The 26,197-nt window shown below is 38.1% G+C and overlaps 2 protein-coding genes across 5 annotated transcripts; both read right to left on the bottom strand.

Annotated features, from left to right (window-relative positions):
* Positions 1-5,209: 5,209 nt before the first annotated feature.
* LOC129082152 (CBY1-interacting BAR domain-containing protein 1-like) lies at positions 5,210-10,851 on the bottom strand. Its single transcript, XM_054587885.1, has 2 exons — positions 10,823-10,851; positions 5,210-6,050 (listed from the first exon to the last, which is right to left on the bottom strand). Exons 1-2 carry the CDS (start codon positions 10,849-10,851, stop codon positions 5,210-5,212), a joined length of 870 nt encoding a protein of 289 aa, XP_054443860.1.
* A 527-nt stretch (positions 10,852-11,378) lies between these two features.
* TSPAN6 (tetraspanin 6) lies at positions 11,379-22,122 on the bottom strand. 4 transcript variants are annotated; one of them, XM_054587894.1, is made up of 8 exons: positions 21,847-21,977; positions 20,594-20,782; positions 20,198-20,272; positions 19,233-19,331; positions 18,633-18,767; positions 18,164-18,247; positions 13,256-13,360; positions 11,379-12,632 (listed from the first exon to the last, which is right to left on the bottom strand). In XM_054587894.1, the coding sequence occupies exons 1-7, from the start codon at positions 21,931-21,933 to the stop codon at positions 13,292-13,294; spliced, it is 738 nt and encodes a 245-aa protein (XP_054443869.1). In that variant the 5' UTR covers positions 21,934-21,977; the 3' UTR covers positions 11,379-12,632; positions 13,256-13,291. The 4 variants fall into 4 exon arrangements, with proteins under 4 accessions (XP_054443869.1, XP_054443866.1, XP_054443867.1 ...); XM_054587892.1 differs by lacking the exon at positions 21,847-21,977 and adding an exon at positions 22,031-22,122 and having other exon boundaries at positions 11,381-12,632; XM_054587893.1 differs by having other exon boundaries at positions 11,381-12,632; positions 21,949-22,008.
* Between the last annotated feature and the right edge of the window lie 4,075 nt (positions 22,123-26,197).

The following is a 26,197-nucleotide window of genomic DNA, read 5'->3' as shown; positions in this document are numbered from 1 at the left end:
TCTACCCAGTAAGGGTCTCAATTAAAATGGAGGGCGAAATAAGGAGTTTCCCAGAGGGGGAAAAAAAAGGCTAAAAGAATACACCTCTACCAAACTAGCACTATAAAATATACTAACAGGACTACTTTAGGAAGATAAAGAAAAAGAGTGAGAAAGAGAGGATCACAGGTTCAAAGGGAAAAAAATGAGTAAGTAGCTATCAATAATAACTGTAAATGTATTTGAAATAAATGCCCCAATCAAAAGACACAGGATAGCTGAATGGATAAGAAAACATGACCCACACATATGCTGCCTCCGAGAGACCCATCTCAGAACAAAAGACCTACACAGACTGAACGTAAAGGGATAGAAAAAAAAAATATTCCAAGCAAATGGACAGGAAAAAGAAGCAGGGGTAACAATACTTATTACAGATAAAATAGATATCAAAACAAAGGCCATAAAAAGAGACCCAGAAGGACATTTCATTATACTCAAAGGAAGAATCCATCAATGAGACATAAACAGTGTAAACCTACTTACACACAACATAGGAGCACCCTAATATATAAGTAAAATCTTGGAGGCATTCAAGAAAGATACAGAATGTAACACACTGATAGCAGGGGATTTTAACACCCTACTCTCAAAAATGGATAGATCTCCCAAACGAAATATCAACAAAGATATTGCGGAACGGAACAATGAGTTAGATCAAATGGACTTAACTGAAATATATAGAACCTTCCATAGCAAAGAAGCAAAAGGCACATTCTTTTCAAATGCTCATGGAACATTTCAAAGATAGACCACATGATAGGACACAAAACAAGCCTCAACAAATTCAGGAAAATCTAAATCATAACAAGTGTTTTCTCAGACAACAAGGGCTTGAACCTAGAAAGCAACCTCAAGGAAAAAACTCAAAACACTCAAACTCATGGAGACTGAATAGCACTCTATTAAACAATGAGTGGGTCAATAATGAGATCAAAGTAGAAGCAAAGAATTTCTGGAAAGAAATTAAAATGAACATATAACAGCCCTAAACCTATGGGACACAGTGCAGGCAGTCCTGAGAGGGAAGTTCATAGCAATACAGGACTGCTTCAAAAAGATAAGAACATTTCAAATAAATGACCTACTGTTGCAGCTTCAAGCACTGGAGAAAAAACAACAAACAAAGCCCGGAGCGAGTAGAAAAAAGGAAATACTCAAGATCAGAGCAGAATTGGATGGCATAGAAACGAAAAGAACAATTCAAGATCATCCAATCCAGGAGATGGTTCTTTGAAAAGATAAACAAAATCGACAAGTCTTTAAGAGGACCCATCAAGAAAAAGAGAGGACCAAAATAAATATCAGAAATGAAAGAGGAGAAATAACAACTGATACCACAGAAATACAAAGGAATGTAAGAAAATACTATTAACAATTAATTACATGCCAAGAAATTTGAAAACCTCAATGAAATGGACAAATTTCTAGAAAAGTATAACTTTCCAATACTGAATGGAGAATCAGTAGAAAGCCTGAACAGACTGATAACAGCTGGTGAAAACTGAAGCAGTAATTTAAAACAAAATTCCCAGCATACAAAAGCCCTGGCCCAGGCAGTTTCACAGGAGAATTTTAGAAAATATCAAAGGGAGGGTTAATCCCTGTCTTTCTCAGACGATTCAAAAAATCCAAGAGAGAAGACTCCCACACTCGTTTTATGAGGCCAGCATCATCCTAATCCCAAAACCACATAAAGACACAACGAAGAAAGAAAACTACAGGCCAATATTACTGATGAACATAGATGCTAAAATCCTCAACAAAATATTAGCAAACCATATCCAGCAATACATTACAAAGATCATCCACAATGATTCATCCCAGGGATGCAAGAATAGTTCAGTATTTGCAAATCAATAAACGTAATACATCACATAAACAAAAGGAAAGACAAAAACCACATACATGATCATCTCAATAGATGCAGAAAAAACATTTGATAAGGTACAGCACCCATTTATGATAAAAACACTCAGCACAGTGGGAATAAAGGGGGCATACCTCAACGTAATAAAGACCATATATGGAAAACCTACAGCCAACCTCATACTCAATGGGCAAAAACTAAAAGCTTTCCCACTAAGATCTGGAACAAGACAAGGGTGTCTGGTTTCACCACATCTATTCAGCCTAGAATTGGAAGTCTTAGCCACAGGAATCAGACAAGAAAAAGAAGTAAAAGACATCCAAAGTGGAAAGGAGGACTTAAAACTATCATTGTTTGCAGATGACATGATAGTGTACATGGCAAACCCCATAGACTCCAACAAACCTACTCAACCTAATAAGTGAACTTGGCAAAACACGACACAAAGATCATATTCAGAAATTGAAGGCATTTTTGTACAACAATGAAATATCAGAATCAGAAATCAGGAAAAAATCCCCTTTGCTATAACAACAAGAAAAATAAAGTACCTAGAAATAAACTTAAGAAGGTAAAAGCCCTGTATGAACTATACAACAATGAAGAAGAAATTAAGGAAGATACAAATAAATGGAAGCATATACCGAGTTCATGGATTGGAAGAATTAACATCATTACAATGTCCATCATGCCCAAAGCAATTTACAGATCCAACGCAATCCCTATTAAAATACCAATCGTGTATTGCACAGACATAGAACAAACATTTAAAAAATTTATATGGAACCATGAACTACCCCGAATAGCCACAGAAATTTTGAGAAAGAAAAATAAAGTATGAAGGATCGCAGTACCTGACGTCAAACTATATTACAAGGGCACTGTAATTAAAACAGCCTCATACTGGTGTAAGAACAGACACATAGATCAATTGAACAGACTAGAGAGCCCAGAAATAAACCCATGTCTCTATGGTCAATTAATGTTCAACACAGGGGTCAGAAGAATAAAATCTAGTAAAAGTAGGCTCTTCGACAGATAGTTTTGGGAAATCTCGACAACTACATGCATAAAATTGAAATTTGACCACCAACTTACAGCATACACAAAAATAAACTCAAGATGGATAAAAGCCTTAAATATAAGTCGCAACACCATCAAAGGCCTAGAGGAGAATATAGGCAGACAACTCTACAATATTCCACACAGAAATATTTTCACCAATATGTCCCCTAGAGCAAGGGACTTAAAGGAAAGAATAAACAAATGGGACCTCATTAAAATAAGAAGCTTCTGCGTGGCTAAAGAAAACATCAACAAAATGAAAAGGGAGCCAACTATATGGGAAAATATATTTGCCAATGATATCTCAGTAAAGGGTTTGATCTCCAAAATATATAAAGAACTCCCATGACTCCACTCCAGGAAGACAAACAATCCAATTAAAAAATGGGCAAAGGACCAGGACAGACACTTCTCTAAGGAGGACACACACAGAGCCCCGAGACATTTGAAAGGATGCTGAGCATCACTACTCATCAGATAAATATAAATTAAAACCAGAATGAGATACCACATCACACTGGTCAGAATGGCCATCATAAACAGATCAACAAACAACAGGTGCTGGTGAGGCTGTGGAGAAAAGGGAACCTTAGTACACTGTTGGTGGGAATGCAGACTGGTGCAGTCACTGTGGAAAACAGTTTGGAATTTCCTCAAAAAGCTAAAAATGGAACTGCCTTTTGACCCAGGAATTCCACTGCTGTGACTATACCCTAATAATCCCAAAACACCAATTCAAAAGAATCTATGCACCCCAATATTCATAGCAGCAATTTACAATAGCCAAGTGCTCGAAGCAGGCTAAGTGCCCATCAGTAAATGAGTGGATAAAAAAACTATGGTACATTTACACAATGGAATACTGCGCGGCAGAAAGAGCTACTACTGTCCTCTATAACATGGGTGGAACTGGGGAGCATTTTGCTAAGTGAAATAAGCCAGATGATGAAAGACGAATACCATATGTTCTCACCTATAATTGAAACCTAATTAGCAAAGTAAGCAGGCAAGGAAAATATGACAATCAACATAGAAAGAAAGAAAGGAGAAACCAACAGGGATGGGAGGGAGGGAGGGACAGGGGTATCGGGGATGGGATGGGGAAGGGTCAGATCAAGGAACAGGTGTGAAGGACACCTCGACAAAGCCAAGATGGAGTAGAATTTGGGCGGGGGACATGGGGTTGGGTGAAGCAGCGGAAAGTGGTAGCAGGTAAATGGAGACAAATATATTTGAACAATTAAAAATATTAAATTAAGAGAAATGTCTATATGCAGGCAAGCACATTGCACTTTGATTTGTTTTAAGACCCTTGCTACTAGGGTTTTATTTTCTTTTTTCCTTAAGTATACCAATTTATTTAGGATTTTAAAGTGTCTTGGGTATTTTAAAGTACTTAAGTAATTTTATCACATAGAAATATTCTCAGGAAGCAGTGCTTTGCTAAGAATAGAACCATGATAAAGTCAAAAAACCTTTCTAGAAAGTATTTTTCTGTTATGAATAATTGTTTTCTGTAGTTTTCACAAATGATTTTATAAATTTTGTAGTTTTTATATGCCTGACTGGGATCCATGAAATAACAAAGTAAAATTCCCCATCCAAAGAAACAAAAGCATCAGACATACTGAAGGGCTCTAATTAGTTTTACATTTTCAGAAATAATCATGACTACATACTCCTTTTTATTGGATAGTAATTTCGTAAAATTTTCATAGAATTTTTAATGATTTATGCCTCTCTATGTTTTCTTAGTTAACATTCCACCAAATTACAGCTTTCCAAAGGTTGCAGTACCATGACAATATTAGTATGACAGCAGTTTTGTTTTAAAACTAGAATCAGGGTGAATGTGGCTTTCTTTTAAAAGCTAAAATATATGCTATATGTATAGTTGTATAATACTGATATCCTAAGTTCTAATTAATATGAAATTCTTTTTAAATACATAATCTTTTTTAAAAAATGGAACCTATACAAAAAGATCACATACTGCTAAACAAGATGTTGAAATGACTGGTGTATAATGTTTTTTAAAGCTTTCATTTTTGTCAGCATAAATTTTCTTTATTTTTCATTTCCAGTAGGATTTCACTTTGAGGTTTAATGTATCAAGCCAGTATAAAGTTTTACAATTTAGTAATTTTGGATTCCAAGTCATTTAAGATAAAAATGGAAATGTGAAGTTTACTTAAGAAAATGAATTTTCTTCTGTTACATCTATGTCCTCATAAACTAATTTTCTTCTTCCGTCACACCTAAGTCTTCATCCTCTTCATCATCATCATCTGCTTGTTGATCCTTTCTTAGTTGACAGGTGGACACCTGTCCTGTTCCAGATAAACATTTAGCTGACAAAGATCTCTGAAGAAGCGACTTTGAATTTCCTCTTACAATATCTAAATGAGATGAATAATCTGGTAGATACATAGAATTTTGGGATAATTTTAAGTCTTCTTCTTCGTTAATCTTTTGTATATTTTGATAGGCAGCAGTGTAGACCTCTAAAGCTTTGCCAAGAAATAACATTTCAATAGCGATAAATTCTGAAACTATTGTCTTTATATCCTTTATTTTCTGCTTTTCAAAATTGTTAATAGTTTCCTTCAGGTGATGAGTTTTTGGGGTAGCATCCATCATAGCTCTTTGAAATTCTGTTTCTGCCTGTGAAATAACATGTCGGCCAGATGGGTTTCGCTGACGCATTCTTTCTAACTGAGTTAACTGTTTAGCTTCTCGATTCCTTGCTGTTAATGTTGTTTTGAGGTCATCTTGTTTCATTTTTACAATGGTTCCATAAGCTTTCAATGGTACAACTATTTTGGCTTCAAGTCTTTCAACCTCTACTTGTCGATAATCCTGAAGTTTGGCAAACTCATCAGCAAATTTTTTCAGACCCTGCTTTAAGTTTGGGGTCTCTGTAGAGGCATACACGTTTATTTCATTCACTAGGAGGTCTGCTTTGTCTCGCAGTCTGGCAGCTTTCTGAACATAAGCAGCAAATATTTGGCACAGCTCTCCAAAATGCTTCTCCACATTTACAACAGCATTTTGCAGTTGTCTGGTTTGAGTGTCCCTAGAGAAAAAGATGACACAAAAAATCTTATTAGGGACAAGATGGCTTCATCTTCACGTTAAATTCTAGGCTTGTCTAAAAAAAAAAAAGTGATAAACTTGCTGGAACTGAGAAGAGCCTTTACAACTCACTACTTTCTTTTTTAAATCAAATCTTTATGACAGCCCTGGATGGTGTGGCTCAGTGGACTGAGTGCCAACCTGCAAACCAAAGGATTGCTGGTTCAATTCCCAGTCAGGGCACACGTCTGGGTTGCAGACCAGGTCCCCAGTAGGGAGAGTAAGAGAGGCAACCACACATTGATGTTTCTCTCCCTCTCTTTCTCCCTCCCTTCCCCTCTCTCTAAAATTAAATAAATATTTAAAAACTTGTAGGAAGTTGTAATGAGAGTCAAGTAGCACAATCTTACCCAGATAATTAATGTTTATGTGATATATGCATGTGGCAGAGCCAAAGATAATGAACTCTTAGAGCAACTATCCCATTTCCCCCAATTCCCATAAACTATGTTATTCCTGGTGAGGAAACTAGTTCAATCGAGATCGAATGAGTGCCTACTGTCCATGGACTAATGTTATAGTTGTGTTTGAATTTGTGAGAGTTCAGAATGTTAAGCTTTTTTAAGGTATATTTTATTGATTATGCTATTACAGTTGTCCCATTCTTTTTCTCCCTTTAATCTCCCTCCACCCAGTACCCCTATTCCCTCCAGCATGCCCCACACCTTCATTCATTCCCATGGGTCAAATATATAAGTTCTTTAGCTTGTCCATTTCCTATATTATTCTTAACATCCCCCTGCCTATTTTGTACCTACCAATTATGCTTCTTATTCCTGTACTTTTCCTCCATTCTCACCCTTCTCCAACGCCGCTGATAACCCTCCATGTGACCTCCATTTCTGTTCCTGTTCTGGTTGTTTGCTTAGTTTGTTTTTGTTTTTGTTTTTAAGGTTCAGTTGTTGATAGTTGTGAATTTGTTGTAATTTTACTCTTCATAATTTTGATCTTCTTTCTCTTAGATAATTCCCTTTAATATTTCACATAATAAGGGCTTGGGGATGATGAATCCCTTTACTTTACCTTATCTGGAAAGCACTTTATCTGCCCTTCAATTCTAAATGATAGCATTGCTAGATAGAGTAATCTTGGATGTAGGTCTTTGCTTTTCCTGACTTTAAATACTTCTTTCCAGCCCCTTCTTGCCTGTAAGATTTCTTTTGAGAAATCAGCTGATAGTCTCATGGAAGCTCCCTTGTAGGTAACTGCCTGCTTTTCTCTTGCTGCTTTTAAGAATCTCTCATCTTTAATCTTGGGTAATTTAATTATGGTGTGTGTTGGTGTGTTCCTCTTTGGGACCAACTTCTTTTGGACTCTCTGAGTGTCCTGGACTTACATGTTTACTTCCTTCACCAGATTGGGGAAGTTATCCTTCATTATATTTTCAAATAATTTTCAAATTCTTGCTCTTCCTCTTCTCCTTCTGGCACCCCTATGATTCGCATGTTGGAATGTTTAAAGTTGTCCCAAAGGTTCCTAAGCCTCTCCTCATTTTTTTGAATTCTTGTTTCTTTATTCTGTTCTGGTTGAATGTTTATTTTTCCAAATCATTGATCGAGTTCCAGTTTCCTTCCCTTCACTGTTGGTTCCCTGTATATTTTTCTTTATTTCATTTTGTATAGCCTTCTCTTCTTCCTTTATTTTGTGGCCATACTCAATCATTTCTGTGAGCATCCTGATTACCAGTGTTTTGAACTCTGCATCTGATAGATTGGCTATCTCCTCACCACTTAGTTCTTTTTCTGGAGTTTTGACCTGTTCTTTCATTTGGGCCATATTTCTTTGGTGCATCTCATATTTTGTAATGGGGTGGAGCCTTAGGTATTCACTAGAGTGGAGCAACCCACTTCACTGCATTGTGGCACTGTATGTGGGAGTAAACAGTGTCCATTGCTCAGTTCTCACCCCGCTTTCAAGAGACTGACAATTTCTCCCACCACCATAACCCCCACAGGTTTTTACAGCCAGAGGTTCTGATGCTTTATTTTCACAGGTCTGGAACCCTGGTTTGCATGGTCTGTCTCACTGCCCTATTGTTCCTCCCAATTTATCCACACGTGAATTTCAGACAGTCCAGTCTACTAGCTGCTGCCTTGCTGCACATCCTCTCTGCCCCAGCTGTCTGTCTCTGCCCCTCCTACCAGTCTGAATGTTTCTCCTTTAATTCCTTGGTTGTTAGACTTCCATACAGTTCAATTTCCTGGCAGTTCTGGTTGCTTTTTGTTTTTAAATTGGTCGTTTCCTTCCTTTGTTTATGCAAGGAGGCAAAGTGTATCTACCTATGCCTCCATCTTGACCAGGACTCCTAGAATGTTAAGCTTTTGGTTGTGATTTGGGAGGGGGAGAAATACAAGCAAGCCACTATGACCATCACACAACTGAATTGTCCAACTAGAGAGCAAGGGGTTAGGACTGATGACCATCTACACTTAGTTCCTCCAACCTAGCCTAAGAGCAGAGAGTTGAACACAAGCCTTTGAGGGAAGCCACACTTGAAAAGTAGGAGGAAATTCAAATAGCAAAGTAAACCTGAAAGAGCAGTAAAAGGCAAGAGAAGTAGGATATTACAAGGTCAAAACAAAGAACAAAACAAAAATCTTAAATGGCAACAACTGTAGTGAGTTCAGAAAAGAAAATTTGTAAAATGTGATTTGATTAGGAGCAAGTTAGCAGTGGTTTCTGAGGTTAGGTGGTTTCTAACTGGGCAGGTGGTTTCTATGGTCACTTATGTGGAGTGAGATATTTAGATGAACAATTTATTTCACACAGAACACAAGGAGTCGTTATAATTACATTCACTCACTCATTAATTCATTTAACATTTTCTGTGTTCTTACAAGTGCCTAACTCTACTAAGTTCCATGGAGTAGATACGTCTCATAGAAAAGCCATAATTAAGTCATTATGGTTTCTCTCTCACAAGGAATCTGGGCAAATTTGTAGATGACTTTAAAATGTTAGTCTCCTTTCCCTGTAGCTGTTTTAGTTGATGTATTCTTTTCTTAAATATTAGCCTTTTGTTTTCTTTTTTGAATTTAAAAAAAAGTTGAGTTTGCCACTTCACAAAGTTTGCTGCCACAAAAGGCAGAAAATTTAAAAAATAAACCTCAATATACTTTATGTATGCTAAGGAAAATCAGAGATAGTAGAGATAGTATTTATTCTGTGTTAGAGTGTTTTTCTACAAGTACAAAAAAACCCACACAGAATAATCCAAAGGAACCATAATTCCCTCATTTTCATAAAAAATGCATATATTATTTTACTTCTCATAATTTAATCGGTTGTTTTGGCTGCATCACTGGCAAAGTACCAACTTGGATTCTGGCAGGAGGTTAAATACATCGTGTCTCAAAGAATACTGTGTGAGCTCTCAGGAAAAACAGAAATGGCATTTATACTTTGTATTAGGTATTTATTTCCATAAAACTTTGGTGCCTACAACACACACCCAACCATTTACAGGAATAGGCCAAAGCACCCAACCATTTACAAGAATAGGCCAAAGCTGCCAAAATTTTCCCAATTCCAAGATTTCCATAGGTAAGAAAACATACTCATGGAGCTCTGCTTCTCAAAGTGGAGTTGAGAGCTGCCTTGCAGGAAGCAAACTGGTGCCTGGAGTGAGGCAACCTACATACCTTTTGCACATCAAAGGAGGAGGTGAATTTTACGGACAAGTATGCATATGCACACGGTGCCTATAAGGGACATCTGTAACTAAACAATAAAATAAACCTACCTTAAAAATAAATACATCAACCCACCTTAAGGGTGATGTGTAGTGTTTTTTGCTTTCTACTTTCCATATTTTTATCTTTTTTATAATGAGAGAAAGCTCATCTTAAAAAAACTACCTAAAGAAAACTTTAAAAGGCTTTTCTTTGTCATCTTAGTTAAAAATACCTATTGGAAAATTGCTCTAATTATCCTTTAAATATTTTCTTCTTTAGCTTCATTCTTTCTGTCAACCAACAGGTTTTGGCAGCAACTCAACACCAACAGGAAACCCCAGTTTGGGTTGTGGTGGTGAAGGAAACTTTATTCAGTGAGAACAGTTCAATTGTGTGAACAGCATGGCCAGCACGGCTTTGGAACAGCTCAATAGTGTTACAGCTCAATTATGAAACAGCACAGCTGTGGAACAACATAACTATGAGATGGCTGTGGGACGAGGTAGCCCTGGGGCAAGGCAGCGCTGGGTTGAGGTTCCTCTCCAGCTAGACCACTCTGCTCTGTCCTGTCTGCTCCTTCCTGCTCTTATGATGTCTTCAGTGTTTCAGCTACAGCTAGGGAAATGGAGTCTTTGGTCTTCAGTGGAAAGGGAAAGTATGCTCTCTGAGCCAGAGGGGAGCTGACATAGAGACATAAGTCCCCATTCCTGGCCCCTTACTGGTCTGTCGTCATGCAAATACAGACTCTTAATCCTTGCTGTTTGATTGGTCTAAAAGGCACTGTTCTGATTGATCATAATGGAGCTGCTCTGATTGGTCAGTAAAGGTGCTGATGGCGATATAGCCGTACAGCTCTGACTGGACAGGGTTGAAATACAATTCCAGAAACTCTTTTATAAGAGCTTGTTCAGATGTCAAGTGTAAGCAGGCAATTCAGTACAGGCTTCTCCCTGAAGTATGGTTTGCATGAGACGTCCATTTAGAAACAGCCTCTAGGCTCTGCTTTTAAATTTGAACCTGGTTAGACACAAGGAGCTACCAGTTGGTATCTTCTTTCTCGGTGTCCATGATTCCAGTAGTCATAAAAACCTAATTTACAGCATTTCGGGAGCCACTAGTTTTCAACTGTTTTATCACTTTACCTTATATCAAAAGTCACCACATCAAATGTTTTAATGAACAATATCCTCGTTCTGCAGTAACTCAAGCATTTAAAAACATGAACTTGAAAGTTATTTTTTCTGTTATTTAACTAGTAGTTTTTTTCCACTTTGTAACTGTGATTGACTCACTCCTTTACCATCAAGGACTGTGAGGATGTGTAGCCTCAGAGATAAGCTAGGTTCTAATGGATGTACAAAGAAACCCAAAACCAAAGAATACCATTTATACTCAAGTTTTAATAGATTTTTTATTACCCTGAAGGTACTGGTTAAATCTTTCCAACTTCTTAATGCAAACTACAAAATAAAAAAGTCTGATTTCTGGGAGAATGCCAAGGATTTCCTATTTCATAACAAGGAATGTAATCCTTTCACAGGGAATAGGTTTTTATAAACAGAGACATTATTTGTGTGTGGTTTTATTATTTTTTATTAAATTTATTGGTGTGATATTGGTTAATATCATATAGGGTTTGAGTAGAATATCGTGGTAAGTGAAATAAGTCAGACAGAAAAGGTAAAGAACCATACAATTTCACTGATATGTGGGACATAAAACAGAAAGCAATAAACAAACAAAAACTCATAGACACAGACAACAGTATATGCATTTTTTAATCCTTGGGGATATGTTTATTGATTTTAGAGAGGGAGGAAGGAAGAAAGGCATAAAGAAACATCTACCTGTTGCCTCCCATACCTGCTCCCACCAGGGATCAGATTTGCAAACTACGTATGTTCCCTGACCGGGAATCAAACCTGCAAACTTTTGGTGTATGGGACAACATTCCAACCAAATGAGTCACCCAGCCAGGGCTGGACATTAATTTGTTTTAAAGAGGGAGTCCATAGCTCAGGTTTATATTTCATATCTAAAATTATACTCCAAGCAGAAATATGGAGCTTAGCTTTCTCAGTGAAGTTTAATAGTTGACCACAATATTGACAATTAAGTCATATCAACCAGCTAAGGAAATACCAGCTAAATAAAGCTAATGAAAATCAGTTGCTTTAAATTTCTCAGGAAAACACAGTAATTCCAACATCATTAATCAGAACCTTTCAAATGATAGAAGAAATATAAACATCAATATAAAAACCTTAACCTGGAGGCAAAGAAATGTAAACTGTAAGTGTGCTATTATCTTATATGTCACAGACCACTGAGTCTTGGGTACCTTTGGTCAAAGACCCTTACTCCCATCTGGCAACTCTGATGTGCTTCATCCAACTGCTGGCTGGAACTAAATTACACAATGTCACTCTCTGCCTATCAGCAGAACAGAGAGTAAGCAAAACATTTTAACTTCTTGATGCAAATTATGCAATCAAAGCACATAAACTTAACTGAGAAGGGGCTAATTTGAAGGGGGTCAATTTCCCATTTTACAACAGTATATCAAAATATAAAATCTAGCAGCCTTCAAAACCCCTACACTCAGAAAAACAAAAACCAAGAGGAATACAGCATTGTTTCATTTACAATTTACTAGCTCTTCCAGCGTTTTGGAGTGATAAGGGAGTTTCATGATCTTACATGATGAGTGGGACAAAAGGCAGACTTACAACATATAGAACAAATGTCTAGACTGAATCAGACTATTAGTGTAGTTTCTTGGTCTATGGGTAATGAGTCAGTTTTCCAACCAAGCAATCCAGTAGTTCACAGTGGGGAATAAAAATGTCCTAAAATTAAAGAAAAAAAAGTTAATTTACTGGTAACCCAAATTTCAGTATCTGTATTCACTTGCACACATTCTAATCTATTCCACTAATGAAGACCTTCATGTGTTCCCAGTCAGGAGTTCTATTAAAATGTGAAGCATACCCTATGGATTAATTCAGCCAGCAACAGCCCTCAAATACTGAAGTTATTGAAACACATGTTTCCCCAAAACCTAGTTCCTGCTTAGGCTAGATGAGTTTATAGGTCTAATAATAGCCCACCAGATGACTATAATTATGAGAACTAAGTCACAGACTAGGGGAAATGCCACTATTGGTCAAGAGCAGAGTGTACTTGCCAAGGAACCCCATTTTTCTTCACTCTAGGTTAAAATGTGTTAGAAACTGGACCACTTAGGATCTTGAGGCTGGAGATATATAGGTAAACCTGAAAAGGCTCATCTGTCTTTTTTGGCCATGCCTTGTATTTACAGACCTGAGCTGCCTATGTGGGACTAACACAGGACCAGTAAGATTTGAAGACACTACTGGACAGACCTTATGGCAAACTTACCCCATCCATCATATATGCAAGCTGAAGCAAACACCAAGACTGACAGAGCTGAGGACCAAAATGAACATACCTTAAAGTTGGAGAGGAGTAAGCCATGTAATGTCGGTTACACTATCTCATACTGGTTATTTGTTATAGCACGAGAGAGGCAGTAGGCAAGAAAGACTCCGATAAGCTGGAAATAAAATATGAGCTAAATTAAATACACACAGCAAACAGCTTAAAGAACTCAGGGTACAGGTATAGTCTCCTTCACTTCTAATTCACTAATGATTTCCTTCCTGAAGTTTTACCAGACAGCTATGTTTGCTACTCTACTGCACCTAGATCACATTCAAACAGAGGAAATGCAGTTTTACTATTACTGTGACCTGAAATTTCACAACTGTCACTGACAAAAATCTCTCAAGGAAAATTCTAAATGTCACAAGTTTGAGGAAACTTTTCTTACTCTTCCTCTCAGTTATCAAAACAAAAACAGTGTGGCTTAGAATAAGCATCTCATCAAGTAAAATCTCCATCTGCGAGGAGAGATATTTTCTTGGAGGGTCTAGAGAGTGGTGCAATGCTGGCAATGTTCTGTAATACCTCTCCTGTACAATGAGGTTTCCACTAACCACTTGTGGCTTTTCAGCATTTCAAATAGGTCTTAGAGTAACTGAGGAAACAAATTTTAAATTTCATTTAATAAATATAACCTTTCAAAGGTGGTTAGTGGCCATTTTATTAGTGCAGATTCAGACATAGCTACACCTGCTACTTTAGAAATATGTTAAGATTAGACTTTATCAAAGCATTTTTAGTCTTACCTTCACAATGTTTAATTGGAAAAACTCCATCCTCTAAATATATTGTCTACAGCCATAATATAGGCATTTCATGCTACAGTGAGACATAGCAAAACTCAATACAATTTGATCCACAACATAGCATCCAACCAAAATAATAGGCACATATTGAGTGTGGGGTTATATGATCTAAATTTTAATAGGCTAGGACTTATATGCAACTCATCAGGCAGTTGCAGTTCAGGGGGGAAAAAAGATTCTATTAATGTTTTAGAATCTTGACTGAGTACAGAGCAAGCAAGGTTCTCATCTATCTCATGATTTGTTTAATGAATTGAGATGTTGAAAAGTTGCCACAACTAAGAGGGTGCTAGGTCTTTCTATAATTAACTGCTTTAAAAATATATATACTGCTAGAAGTTAATTTTAAGCCTTGCTTTTTGTAGTTTCAAGGCATGACTGGCTATGGAAAAAATAACAGATTAAATGGGAATAAAAACTTAGAGAACTACATAATTAGGGAAAATAATATGGAAAAATATAAGATCCGAGACATCAAAAGTTTGAAGTGAAAACAACAAAATATTCCCTCTCAAATAAGCTAAATAAAGACCCAATCACAAATGATTCACTATATGTTTCATATACAAAATAAAAGTTTTCTAGGAGGAGAATCAAGATGGCGGAGGAGTGAGTGGAAGTCACACTGACCATCCTGTAATCCCAGAACCAACCTGGAATTACAACTAAATTGTGGAGAAATCACTTGGAACAAACAACTGAACAATAGTGAGAGAGGAGCCTTGTAACCGCAGAGACAGAAGAACAGGCTTTAGAGCAATCTAACTGGTAAAGAGTGCGGTACAGACCTCAGAAGGTGGGCCGGGAGCCCAGGGTCAGGGCGCTCACTGGCGGCAGCACCAGAAGAATATTAAAACAGCCAGTTGGATCCCCCGGGGAAGAGTGAGGTCTAAGCCAAAAGTGGGGATCTCTAGCCCACAGCACCAGAGCCCAAAAAGTACACAGAAAACACCCAGCTGCAAAAAGCGGCAGGGTTGCTCTCTGCCAGAGACAGGAGGCTGGAGAAGCTAAGAGCCTTCTATTGGGCCAATGCAAAATTTTTATTTGCAGCCACTTACCCTGGTCTCCAGCAAAGGTGGGGATAGAGTGGGCTGGACACACTGAGGAGAGACTGGGGAAGGAGGCTTTGGGGAGAGAACTGAGAGAGTAGCTGGTGGGATCTGGGTGCTGACTTATCCCTCATGCAGCAGCAGCCACTTTGCTAAGGAAGAGACCACTCCCCCTGAGCAGCACCAGAGTCAAAGGACCCAAGAGCCCCACCCCCAAGTAGGATTCCACCCCGCCCTATTCTGTCTAAGCTGCCTGCTAAGCGCAGGCTGGCACCGCCAGAAAGTAGATCCCAGGCTAAAGAGGGTGCAGAGAGGTCTGGCGACACTTGAGGAGATACTGGGGATGGAGGCTTTGGGGAGAGAACAGAGAGAGTAGCCAGCGAGATCCCAATGCCGACTCCTCCCCCGTAGGGTAGGGCAGCAGCTTGAGAAGACCCAATAAACCTGCCCCCCAGGAGGTACTCTGCCCTGCCCTGAGCTTTCTAAGGCACACTGCTGAGTGCAGAGTGAATAGATTAACAGCTGAAGGAGACAGCCACAAACAATAGATTCCTGGAAGCCTCGAACAGACTGCATAAGGTCAGACAGTCAACATCTGACATTATCAGACGCAGATCCAGAAAGAAAAAACAGTGATCTCCAACCATAGAAGTTCACACCACAAAGCCAGGAAATCAAGACAGATCAAACTAAGATGCAGAAGCGAAAGAGAAGAGTCTCACAAATAATGGGAAGACAAATATGCCCCACTCGAAGGGAAAGGAAGAATGCCCACAAAGAGAACTAAATGAAACAGAGGCAAGTAAACTATCAGATACTGAGTTCCAAACAACAGCTGTAAGGAAGCTCAATGAGCTCAGTGAGCTCAGAATTACCAAAAACTGCAGGGAAACTGCAAAGAACTTACTGCAAACTATATCAGCATGAAAAAGGACATAGAAACTATCAATAAGAGACAAGAGGAAATGAAGAATACAACTTCTGAACTGAAGAACACAGTAGAAGGAATCAAAAGCAGGCTAGTTGAAGATGAGGACCAAATCAGAGAGCTGGAGGACAAGGTAGAAAAAAAGCTTTCAGAAAGAGCAAGAAAATGAAAAATGACTGAAAAAGAATGAAGAGGCATATAGAGAAATTCAGGACAACTTGAAACGTAATAATATCTGTATAATAGGGATACCAGAAGGAGAAGAGGATGAGAAAGGGATAGAGGACCTGTTTGAAAAAGTAATGATGGAAAACTTCCCTTATTGGAGGAGAGAAAAATAACACAAGCCCAGGTAGCACAGAGCGTCCCATTCAAGAGGAACCCAATGAGGCCCAACCCAGGTCACATCATCATTAAAATTGCAAACCTCAAAGACAAACAGATAATCCTAAAGCAAGCAAGGGAGAAAGAGTAACATATAAGGGAGCCCCGATATGGTTAGCAGCTGACTTCTCAACAGAAACCCTGCAAGCCTGAAGGGAATGGCAAGAAGTATTCTACGTCATGAAAAGCAAAGGCCTGCAACCAAGACTGCTCTACCCAGCAAGGCTCTCAATGAAAATGAAAGGCGAAATAAGGAGTTTTCCAGACAAAAGAAGGCTAAAAAAATACACCTCCACCCAACCAGCACTGCAAAATATGCTAAAGGGACTTCTTTAAGATGAAGAAAAAGTTTCTATGAATACCCAGTTCCTTTGAGAGTTACCAATACTTGATATTACCAATATTTTTAATACTCATTAATCTGATCATGACAATGATGTTATTTTACTTGTTCCTTTACTATTTGTTGAAACTAAACCTGTTTTAGCATATTTCTTGCCTATTTCTTTTTTTTTTAATAAAAAGCTTTAAATGACTTTTTGGTATTCCTTACCCATTTATTGATTAAAAGTTTGTAGAACATTTTTCCCTAAAAAAAAAAAAAAAAAGAAAAAAGAAACAAAAAACCTCTTAACCATGTTTTAGATGTGTTGCAAATAGTTTTCTATTTTATTCCTCTCCTTTATCTTTTTTATATGTATATTAGTATACAGTTAAATATTTAATATAGTCATATTGTCAATATTTACTTTATAGCTTTTAGTGTTGAATATTTTACTTCACGTCATGAAAAATACTAGTTTTTTCTTCTAAATCTCCTTAGATTCTTCATATTGGTTTTTAACTCACCTGAATATTTCTTGTATAATGTGTGAAACAAGGCTCTATATTTCTTTTATTTCAAGTAATAGTGGTCCATGCACCTTATTTATTGAATAAGCCTTATTTTACCCATTGATTTAAAATATCAACTTAATCATACATATATTAATCAGATATATATATTTGTCTCTAGAATGTTCATTATATTTCATTGATCTACTTGATTATTTCTGTGCTGGTGTCATGTTGGTTTAATTGCTGAGACTTTATAATGGTTTTAATTTTTTAAAAATATTTTATAATTAACTTCGATTTTAAAAAATAAATAAAATCACTCTACCTTTAAGAAAGAAAGAGAGAGAGAGAGAGATGGAACTCCCACTTTTTGCGACAACATGGATGGAACTGGAGAATATTAAGTTAAGTGAAGTAAGCCAGTTGATGAAAGAAAATTACCATATGATCTCACCTATAAGTGCACTCTATTCAACAAAATAAACCATAGGCACAGAGACATGGAGCAGACTGAAAGTGACCAGAGGGGAAGGGGAAAGAGGACAATGGTGGAAAGAAGGGGAAGGCACTAGACAAAGAACATGTATGAATGGCCCTTGGACATGGACAACAGAGTGGGAACTGACTGTGGGAGTGGGGGGTTGTCGTGGGATGGATGGAGGGGTTTAAAGAGGGAAAAATTGAGACAACTGTAATAGAATAAACATGATTTATAAATAAATAAATTAATAATAATAATAAAGTATTTCTATACTGTGATGAGCAATTGAGAGTTTTGTGAAAATGTAACTCTTCTGAAAAGCTCCATACTATCCAGGTCCCTGAAGCAGAAACTTAAAGCCTTCAAAGAAGAAATCTTCTAGCTGACACCTATAAAAGTGATGAAATATTTCATAACTACAAAGACTTACCTGAAAGCAAGCAACTCCAAAGGAAATTCCGGCAACAACTCCCATTTCTGATTCTATAATGGTCATTACCTTTATAAAACAACCCTAATGGGAGAGAAAAGAAACCATTAAATACAGTACAAGCAATAATATTTGGTTCATACATCTCTGCAGAAAGATGAGCTTTAGCTACGTTAGCCTTTGCCATTTTATTAAAATTTACTTTCATGTACCAAATCCTGTCTCCGCATGGGGGTTTTGACAGAAGTTTGAGAAACATAAGTTTCACCTTTTAGATTATACATTTAAAAAGTGTTTCTCACTAGTTGTATGAGCTCAAGTTACAAATTTTCTGAGTTTCAGTTTCCTAATTTACTCAATGAGAATAATACCTGCCCTATTTCAGATTATATGTATTGAGTAAAAATTAAAAATTGAGGCAACTCTGTATTCAGTTAATATCTTCAAAAGAATTTTGAAAGCTCCTTACTTCATTGTTTACTTTATCGGGATCTCTCTGAGGAGAACAATCTTCAAGTTTACAGCAGCTCTTGGGAAATCCTTTTTCTAAGTAATAATTAGTGTCCTTCCAATCTTCAAAGTTGGTGGCACCACAACAATGCAACTGAAAAATCCCAACAAAAACACTGATACATCACATTACAACTTTGTAGTCAAACATTAAACCTATCATCTTAGATTACAATTTGTGTTCAAAACATTTATTATATCTAATGATATTTTGTGTGGCTGCCCTCAATTATAATTCAAACACCAAATGTTTCTAATATTTTTGGGTTAGCATTACTTTCTTGCTATTGTTGGTGCTAACAAAACTTGGATCACGATGTCAGCAGGAAGCAAAGAGTTGTGCATGTGAGGAGAATGATTAAGAGAAAAATGCAGATATGTCCCTTAGTATCGTCACACTATTCTTTCCACAGACATGTCTCCATTCTCTCCTAATATAAGATTATAATGAGAGTATAGGAAAAGTAGACAATGTCTACTAGCCAAGGCCCTATCCTCTTCTCTGAGGGGACAGGAAATGTGTTCCCCTCTTTCATAGACACCAACTATGACCACGTACCGTATTTTGAATCTTGTCTACTGCATCGCTTCTATAATCTCCCGTAGCATTATACTGCTTTAAAGCTTTCTCATAATTACTCTTAAAGCTGTTCTTAATCTACAGCAAAGAAACAGAAGGCCAGTAAACAAACATTCTAGAAAAGTTCTTTTGATTTCTAGGTCAAATAAGAAATTCCAACAGCTGCCAATGGTCATTTCTTTGACAGCAGCAATATGCATGGTAATTAACTTCTATGGTCCAATCCTGTCCTCCAAAGGATATAGATTAGCTGAGCAGAATACTAAGCAAAACACTGCAATAAAAGATGATAACCACTACAAGTTCAAAGTGCTATGGGAGCATGTATTTATTCAAGTGGCAGCTCTGTACTGAGGTATCCTCCACCCTTCGATCTTTATCCACTTTAAACAGTACAAACTTGATGTCTATGGAATTTTTAACTGCCTATGGAAGTTACAAAACCTTACTTTGCAAGACTGTACTACTGCTTTGTGAAACACTCTCGTTGAAGAGCCTTCACTACTCACTCAATCATTTCCTAACCCTAAGCTTACCAGAGTGGAACCCTGATTTCTAATTCAATATTAAGATTTTCATGATTTGCATTACGTATATCTAATCTTTTCTGTGTGGTGTAAGTGGAAAAGGTATCAGTTTTGTGCTTTAAATAGCTTCCTATCAAAGTTATAAAATGTACTATCTCCACTTTACTAGGTACTTATACACAGAAAAATGACTAGAAATACACATAATTATGGGTACCTTTAATTTTGTTCTGGTAATTGTTAGTCTTCACAATTTTCTATATATTTTATATTAAAAGTAGGCTAGAAGTTTTACAAGAAAGCCATTACAGGTTGCAAAGTAAAGCTTTAAACACAGCTGTAAGTGATTTTTTAACTAGTAAAAGCTGTCTTTAACCCTGTGACTTAATTCATTTTACCTCCCAAACTCAGGCTTACCTCATGTCTGAAAACAAAACCTACGATGGCAGCGACCAGTTCAACCAAAAAAATGAGAATTAGAAACATTGCATACTGCAGGATAAAAAGAAAGTCCAAGTCAGCATAAATAAGATACATCACAACTGCAAAGGGAGTCAAAGGGGAAAAGATGGTCTGTTCAATCAGCGTGGATTTTTGTTGAAAAGGACAGGGAAAGCACAATAAAAGTGGTAATTGGCAGATTAATTATTACTTGGTAAGTTTTCATAAGGAACAAGAAAAATCTTAAAAGGCCATGGCCAGTTCCAAGAAATAAGATACATGTAAAACTTTTCAGGAATCAAGAATCAATTCTAAGGAATTGTAAAACTTTTCAGGAATCAAGAATCAATCCTAAGGCAAATAAGGACTCACCAGTTTTAGCATCCACGCAGAAGCTCGGCAGGTAGCAAAACAGCCAAAGGTACCCAAAAGAATGATGACAGTGCCAGTGCCAATGAGCACAAAGGGAACATTGGTGGCCTTCTCATTTAAAAGAGAAAAATAATTCTCTAGGCTCACCTTGCCCCAAATGCCAATGGCAAGAAGGATTACACCAGTGATCTACATGGGAAATCAAAGAATATAAAGTTAAACACTGTATACTGAAAGTTATATACTGTATATTCCAACCACAAACCACTGGGTATCAAAGAAATAATAGGTGTGACAAATAATTTAGCAAGTCTGTGGCCACAGATCAGTGGCTGGCATAGGACAGACAAGGTGGTGCATAGAAGGGGATAGAAAGAGGATCTGCACACAAGGATAAGCCTTGATAAATCCACACACTGCATCATCAGATAGCCCAGGTAGCCAGGGTAAAGCCAGGGGTCAACAGAGAAGGCACCTTCATAAAAATCCTTAAACTTTACCTGCTGTGTGTGTGTGTGTGTGTGTGTGTGTGTGTGTGTGTGTAAATACAAGCCCAGGGCATATTTGCCCTAGGGATCAAAACTTAACTATTTAACTCTCGCCTTAGGAAAACCTTCCCGGAGGAAAAAGTCTTTATGCATTCCAGAAATCTTACCCTTCCCCCAAGTTTCGAGATGAGCACAAAGGGATAGTACACAAAAGCAAGCCTAAGGACAGACTGGCAGGAGTGGGGCGATTACCATACTTACTTGTGCAATAGTCCCCTCTTAGGAAGGGGGGGTGTGGGTGGGTGAGGGGGGGTGGGGGGGTGGAGCGTGTGTGTGTGTGTGTGTGTGTGTGTGTGTGTGTGGCAGAGACAGACAGACAGACACTATTGTGCAAGCAAGCTCTCAGAATGGCCGGGCCAGCCCTGCCTCTACAATGGTCCGGGGACACCCTCTGCATATTCGAGGCTGGTTAACTCCCTTCCTCGCACCCACCCCACCCCCAGGGCCCGCAATGCTAGGTATGTCTGGGTCCCAGTTCAACCTACCAGCCGCCGTCGTCGCACCGCAACCCTGGCACTGACGAGATATCCGAGCTAGAGCCCCAGCAGCTCATCGTCAGTGCTTGAGTCCCACAGCAACCTCCACTCAAACCTCTCCACCCCGTGCCTCCTTTCGAACCCCGGATGTAAGCTCTCTCCGCTCAGGTTTACACCCCCAACCCAGGCCCAGGATCCCCTCCAGTCCCTGGGGGCCTCCCTCTCTCACCCAGAAGATGAAAGTGTAGATCAGGAGGACGCTCTTGAAACAAGTAATGACTGGTTTAGTCTGCAGTCTACGAGAGGGGGACGCCATGACTAGCCCACGAACCTGCCCCGCCGCACAGGACAATCAGACAGAAAGAGGCAAGAGTGGAGTCCCCGAGCTTCCCCGGAAACTGCCGAAAACTTACGAGCGTCCACAACTGAGGAGAACCGGAAAAAACTGTTCAATTTTCTAGAGGGTGGAGTCCAGGAGGCTGTCTAGAAAGTGACGACAATTTCCAAGCGCCCCCGTGCCGAAGGCTACTGAAAAGCTATATACAAAAGTTGTAACGTCGGGAATTTCTTAGATCTTTCAGTGGACGTTGCTTCCTTTTTTCACTAAGAATCTTTGCTGCCCCATGTCTGTCCTCCGCCCGTATAACTTCACATTGTTTCTGTCACCAGCAGCGCTTGTGCTCTGAGATTCCGTCTCATCGGCCCCTAGTGCCCCAGAAGGAAGGAAAGTAATAGAAAAGAGGTTAAAAGTGACCTGATTACATTGTATTACAAGGCAAGATACCCAGAAGAAATATATTTCCAAAGAGAAACAAAGCGGACTGCAAATCAATAAGTACAGTCACATGTTTTGAGACAAAAACTGAAGGGGGAAGTGCATTTTACTTGAGCCGAGGGATTAGGCTGATTTCTTTCTCACTTGTCCTGTGCTTTTCAATTTTTGAACATTGTTTTATGCGGTAGGGAGAAGCCATAAGAATGAATGTATTGTGAGAAACGATCACTTGAAAGAATTCCAAGCTAGGTATTACAGATTAATAATAAATTTTAAAATTTCCTCTTCTCATTTATCCTTTAAGTATGTAATTGGAAAGTTGAGGGGTGTTTAAAAATAATTAATGCTGAAAAAAGTTCTGCTACTAGCTGCGAACCTTTCAAAAGGGAAGGTGCTACAGAGAATGTCAGTAAATTTGACCCCTTTTTAAATGTTACCGGTAAAACCGAGAGGCACTGTATATCCCAGTCCCAGGTTTTTCAGATTAAGAGCCAGCAGATCACAAAGAGGCTGAAATCTAAGGTCACACAGCTAAGAGCAAAACCAAAACTAGAAATTACTGTGCTAGTATTTTTTTCTTTGAAATTGTATGTGTGGGGAGCTCCATGTACCCATGTTATGCATCGTGAACAGGTGAGTCTATATTGTTACAGCACAGAGTATGCACTAAGGTCTGGTTTCTCAACTAAAGTGTAAACTCTGAGAACAGAAACTGAGAGTCTAGTGAGGACATGTTATTTCTAAGAGGATGGGATTAAAAGACCATATTGATTGCCTATCCAACCCATTATATCATCACTGAAAAAAGCTTAATATCACAAATGGGCATTTAGTAGTATCACTGTGGCAAAAAATAAAGTCTTGCATTACTGAAATAGAGGTGAATGCCCAAACATTTTCGCTTGAAACCTTGCTTTAAACGTATACTACAGAAACAAAAAAAAAGAAAAGTTCCATTTACTTGGTCACACAGAGCTTCCCTGTGCTTCAAATATTGACCTAGGACCGGTTCCTTTTAGTATCATGCCAGATGTCTGAGCTCTAAGAGAGCAACTATTGGAGAATGAATTACTGTACTGTCAGGCTTTACGCTAAAATTTTATCCTAAAATTAGAAAAGCCTAACACATAAATACATGGAGAGAATGGGGGAAATGATACACCAATACTGTTATTAGCATTAAGGCAAGGTCATCAGGAAATATACATCAACTTTTCAATGACCACATATGTCATAGCTACAGGAAATGTGGTTTTAGGGGGACTAAGTATATTAAAAAGCTTTCTTCTGAGGCTAGGTAACACTCTTATAGAGGTTCTCCTATTAAACAAACAAGTATCAAGGAAAGTCTTGCTAACTCCTTATCATCTTAAGTGGAAGTTTCCTGTGAAATTTAGGCTTGTACTGTGTCCTGCAAGGGATTTTCATTGTGAGCCCCAGAGCAAAGACATATTTTTGTGGCTGACGAAAAAACAAAATAGTCAAAGCAAAAGCTACATCTTATTTCCAAAAATGTGTTGATTTTCTTCCTCTCCCTTCCTCTGCCACTCACAACGCTGCTTTGTTTGAATAACAGCCAGTGCCAAATTAAACCAGAGGATGACATGGAATTTCATATTCCTATGGCTGCAACAACCTTGCACCCCTGCCTCCCACACTGCTACAGCCCCCTCCACCCTGCCATGCCACCAAACCCAGAAATTCAATTTAGTTCAAATTTAGTCCTGGGATTTGGTCCAAACACAGATCATAAAAGCATATAATCACATTTAAGGCAATGTAAGAGGTAATTCTCTAGGTCAGAAGACAAATTTATTATTTAAAGTATTAGTGATGACTGTAACATTGAGTATTGCCTATGTACCAAACACAGTGGCTAAGCGCTCAATACTTGTCACTTCACGCATACATCACAAAAGCCATTATTGTGATGTCAAGACTACTACTGGCAGCAGTTTACAGGTGTGGAAATGGATTCAGGGAGGCTAAGTAACTTGCCTAGGACTAAGCCCTGCCAACTTCTGTTTCACTCATCAGAAATGGGGCCCACTCTGTGATGAGGCATGACTGCCATTGTGCAAATAACTGTCTGGGGTGGGAATAACCTTACCAAAGACTGCTGTACTCAGACACTCAACCATGAGCAAGATCTCTTCAGAGCCCCTGAAGTGCAACAACCTCAATCATTTCCCCAATTTTGCCTTATATTTGAAGTTTTATTTTTTTTGTTGACTTTTACTTTTGCCTTCACTCCAATAGCGCGAACACCAAAAAGTTATCCTACCCATCCTAGAGTGGCATGTAGAGAGCTCAATACATTTTCTGGTTCAACCTCTTAATATCTCCCTCTTCCTGATTACAAAAACACACATTTGATCATGAAAATGTAGGAAAAAAGGAAAATGTTTTCTTAATTATTGTTGCTGCTTGTTTTACATTTAATATTTAGTAGGTATCTTTGTTCCTTTCCAATTAACTTCTGTAACCTTGGAGATTAAGCATTTAAACTATGCTTCTTTGGCATTTAAACTATGCTCCCCACAGCAAATATGAAGTCAGCTTATATCCTACTAGTTTGCCAACGTTAAATTTCTGTTCGACAATAGATACAGTATGATTAGCTCCCTAATACATAAGATGTTCCCTAATCTCTTCAACATCTCCAACCTCATTCCAAATTTCTGGCCCCTACTTCAACTACTTAGGGTTCAGGTCAAGCCCAACTGAAAGAGATTGTCTTTCCTCCACCACCTAACACAACTCCCCTCTCCCCAAATTCCCTACCTCCTCCCCACTTCCCAGCTCTCCTTACCACCCCCCCACTCTCTCTCCATCTCCCCTACCCCTTCACCCACCCCCCACACAGTGCTCGTAGTCTGACTACTTACATTAACTCAGACTCTTAGTTACTATGGTACCCAATACTTGCTTTCTTTTCTGCTTACCTGTTTTATATCCTGCTGTATACATGTTCAGACACTACTTGAAGAGCCAGTGTGGCAGGCTCGTGTGCCCCTTTCATACTCTCCCCAACACCCTAGGACATAATGCTCAAGTGATGAGCTCGTTTGGTGCTCAGCCAATCCCTGTTGAGTTCACTGATTACAGCTGGTCTGTGAGGCTAATCATTTAATAATGACTCAAGGTTTGATTTATTAAATTATATTAAAAACCTAAATGTCTAAGCTGTCCCAGTATCACACTGCTATAAAGCAGAAATATTAAGTTGAGCTGCTGCATGTCTTGGAATATTACTATCCTCTGTCTTAGGAAACAATAAAAATGTATCAAACATTTTACTCACAATACATGTTATCTCTTATTCATATAATGACATTCACCATTTTGATTTTCTAACACCTTTTCTAGTATCTTTTCACTTACCTTTGGCTAAATGCCTATCATAAAGTTTCGAAGCACCTCCCACCTATTAAAACCTAGTTTTACATCACTGCCATCAGATAAACATCATTTAAACACACAATTTAAACATCATTATTTTAGTAGATAATTCATATGTACAGTTTTAAAAATTAATTTCCTGAAGAGAAATATCCTTTTATTCCCATTGCCTCTTATGTATTTTCATTATTTTTTTCTGAAATTCTCTTCTGTGTCTATTTGGGACACATATAAATGAGAAATATTCTTGAATGATATTAAAATTCACAATTCCATGTCAATTTGCCTTAGTTCACTTTCTACAAAAGTTTGTTTCTAGTCTAGCCTTGTTAAGCTTTGATGAGATCTCAGCTAGGCAAGTCAGTTAGTGAGTAATATTTCTTAAAACTATCTTATTGACTGC

Source organism: Pteronotus mesoamericanus, unplaced genomic scaffold (assembly GCF_021234165.1).
Source record: "Pteronotus mesoamericanus isolate MK-2021 breed Mesoamerican mustached bat unplaced genomic scaffold, CSHL_Meso_final scaffold_12, whole genome shotgun sequence".
Taxonomy (NCBI): domain Eukaryota; kingdom Metazoa; phylum Chordata; class Mammalia; order Chiroptera; family Mormoopidae; genus Pteronotus; species Pteronotus mesoamericanus.
The sequence above is the reverse complement of the archived record's forward strand: the minus strand, read 5'-3'. Positions and strand labels throughout refer to the sequence as shown.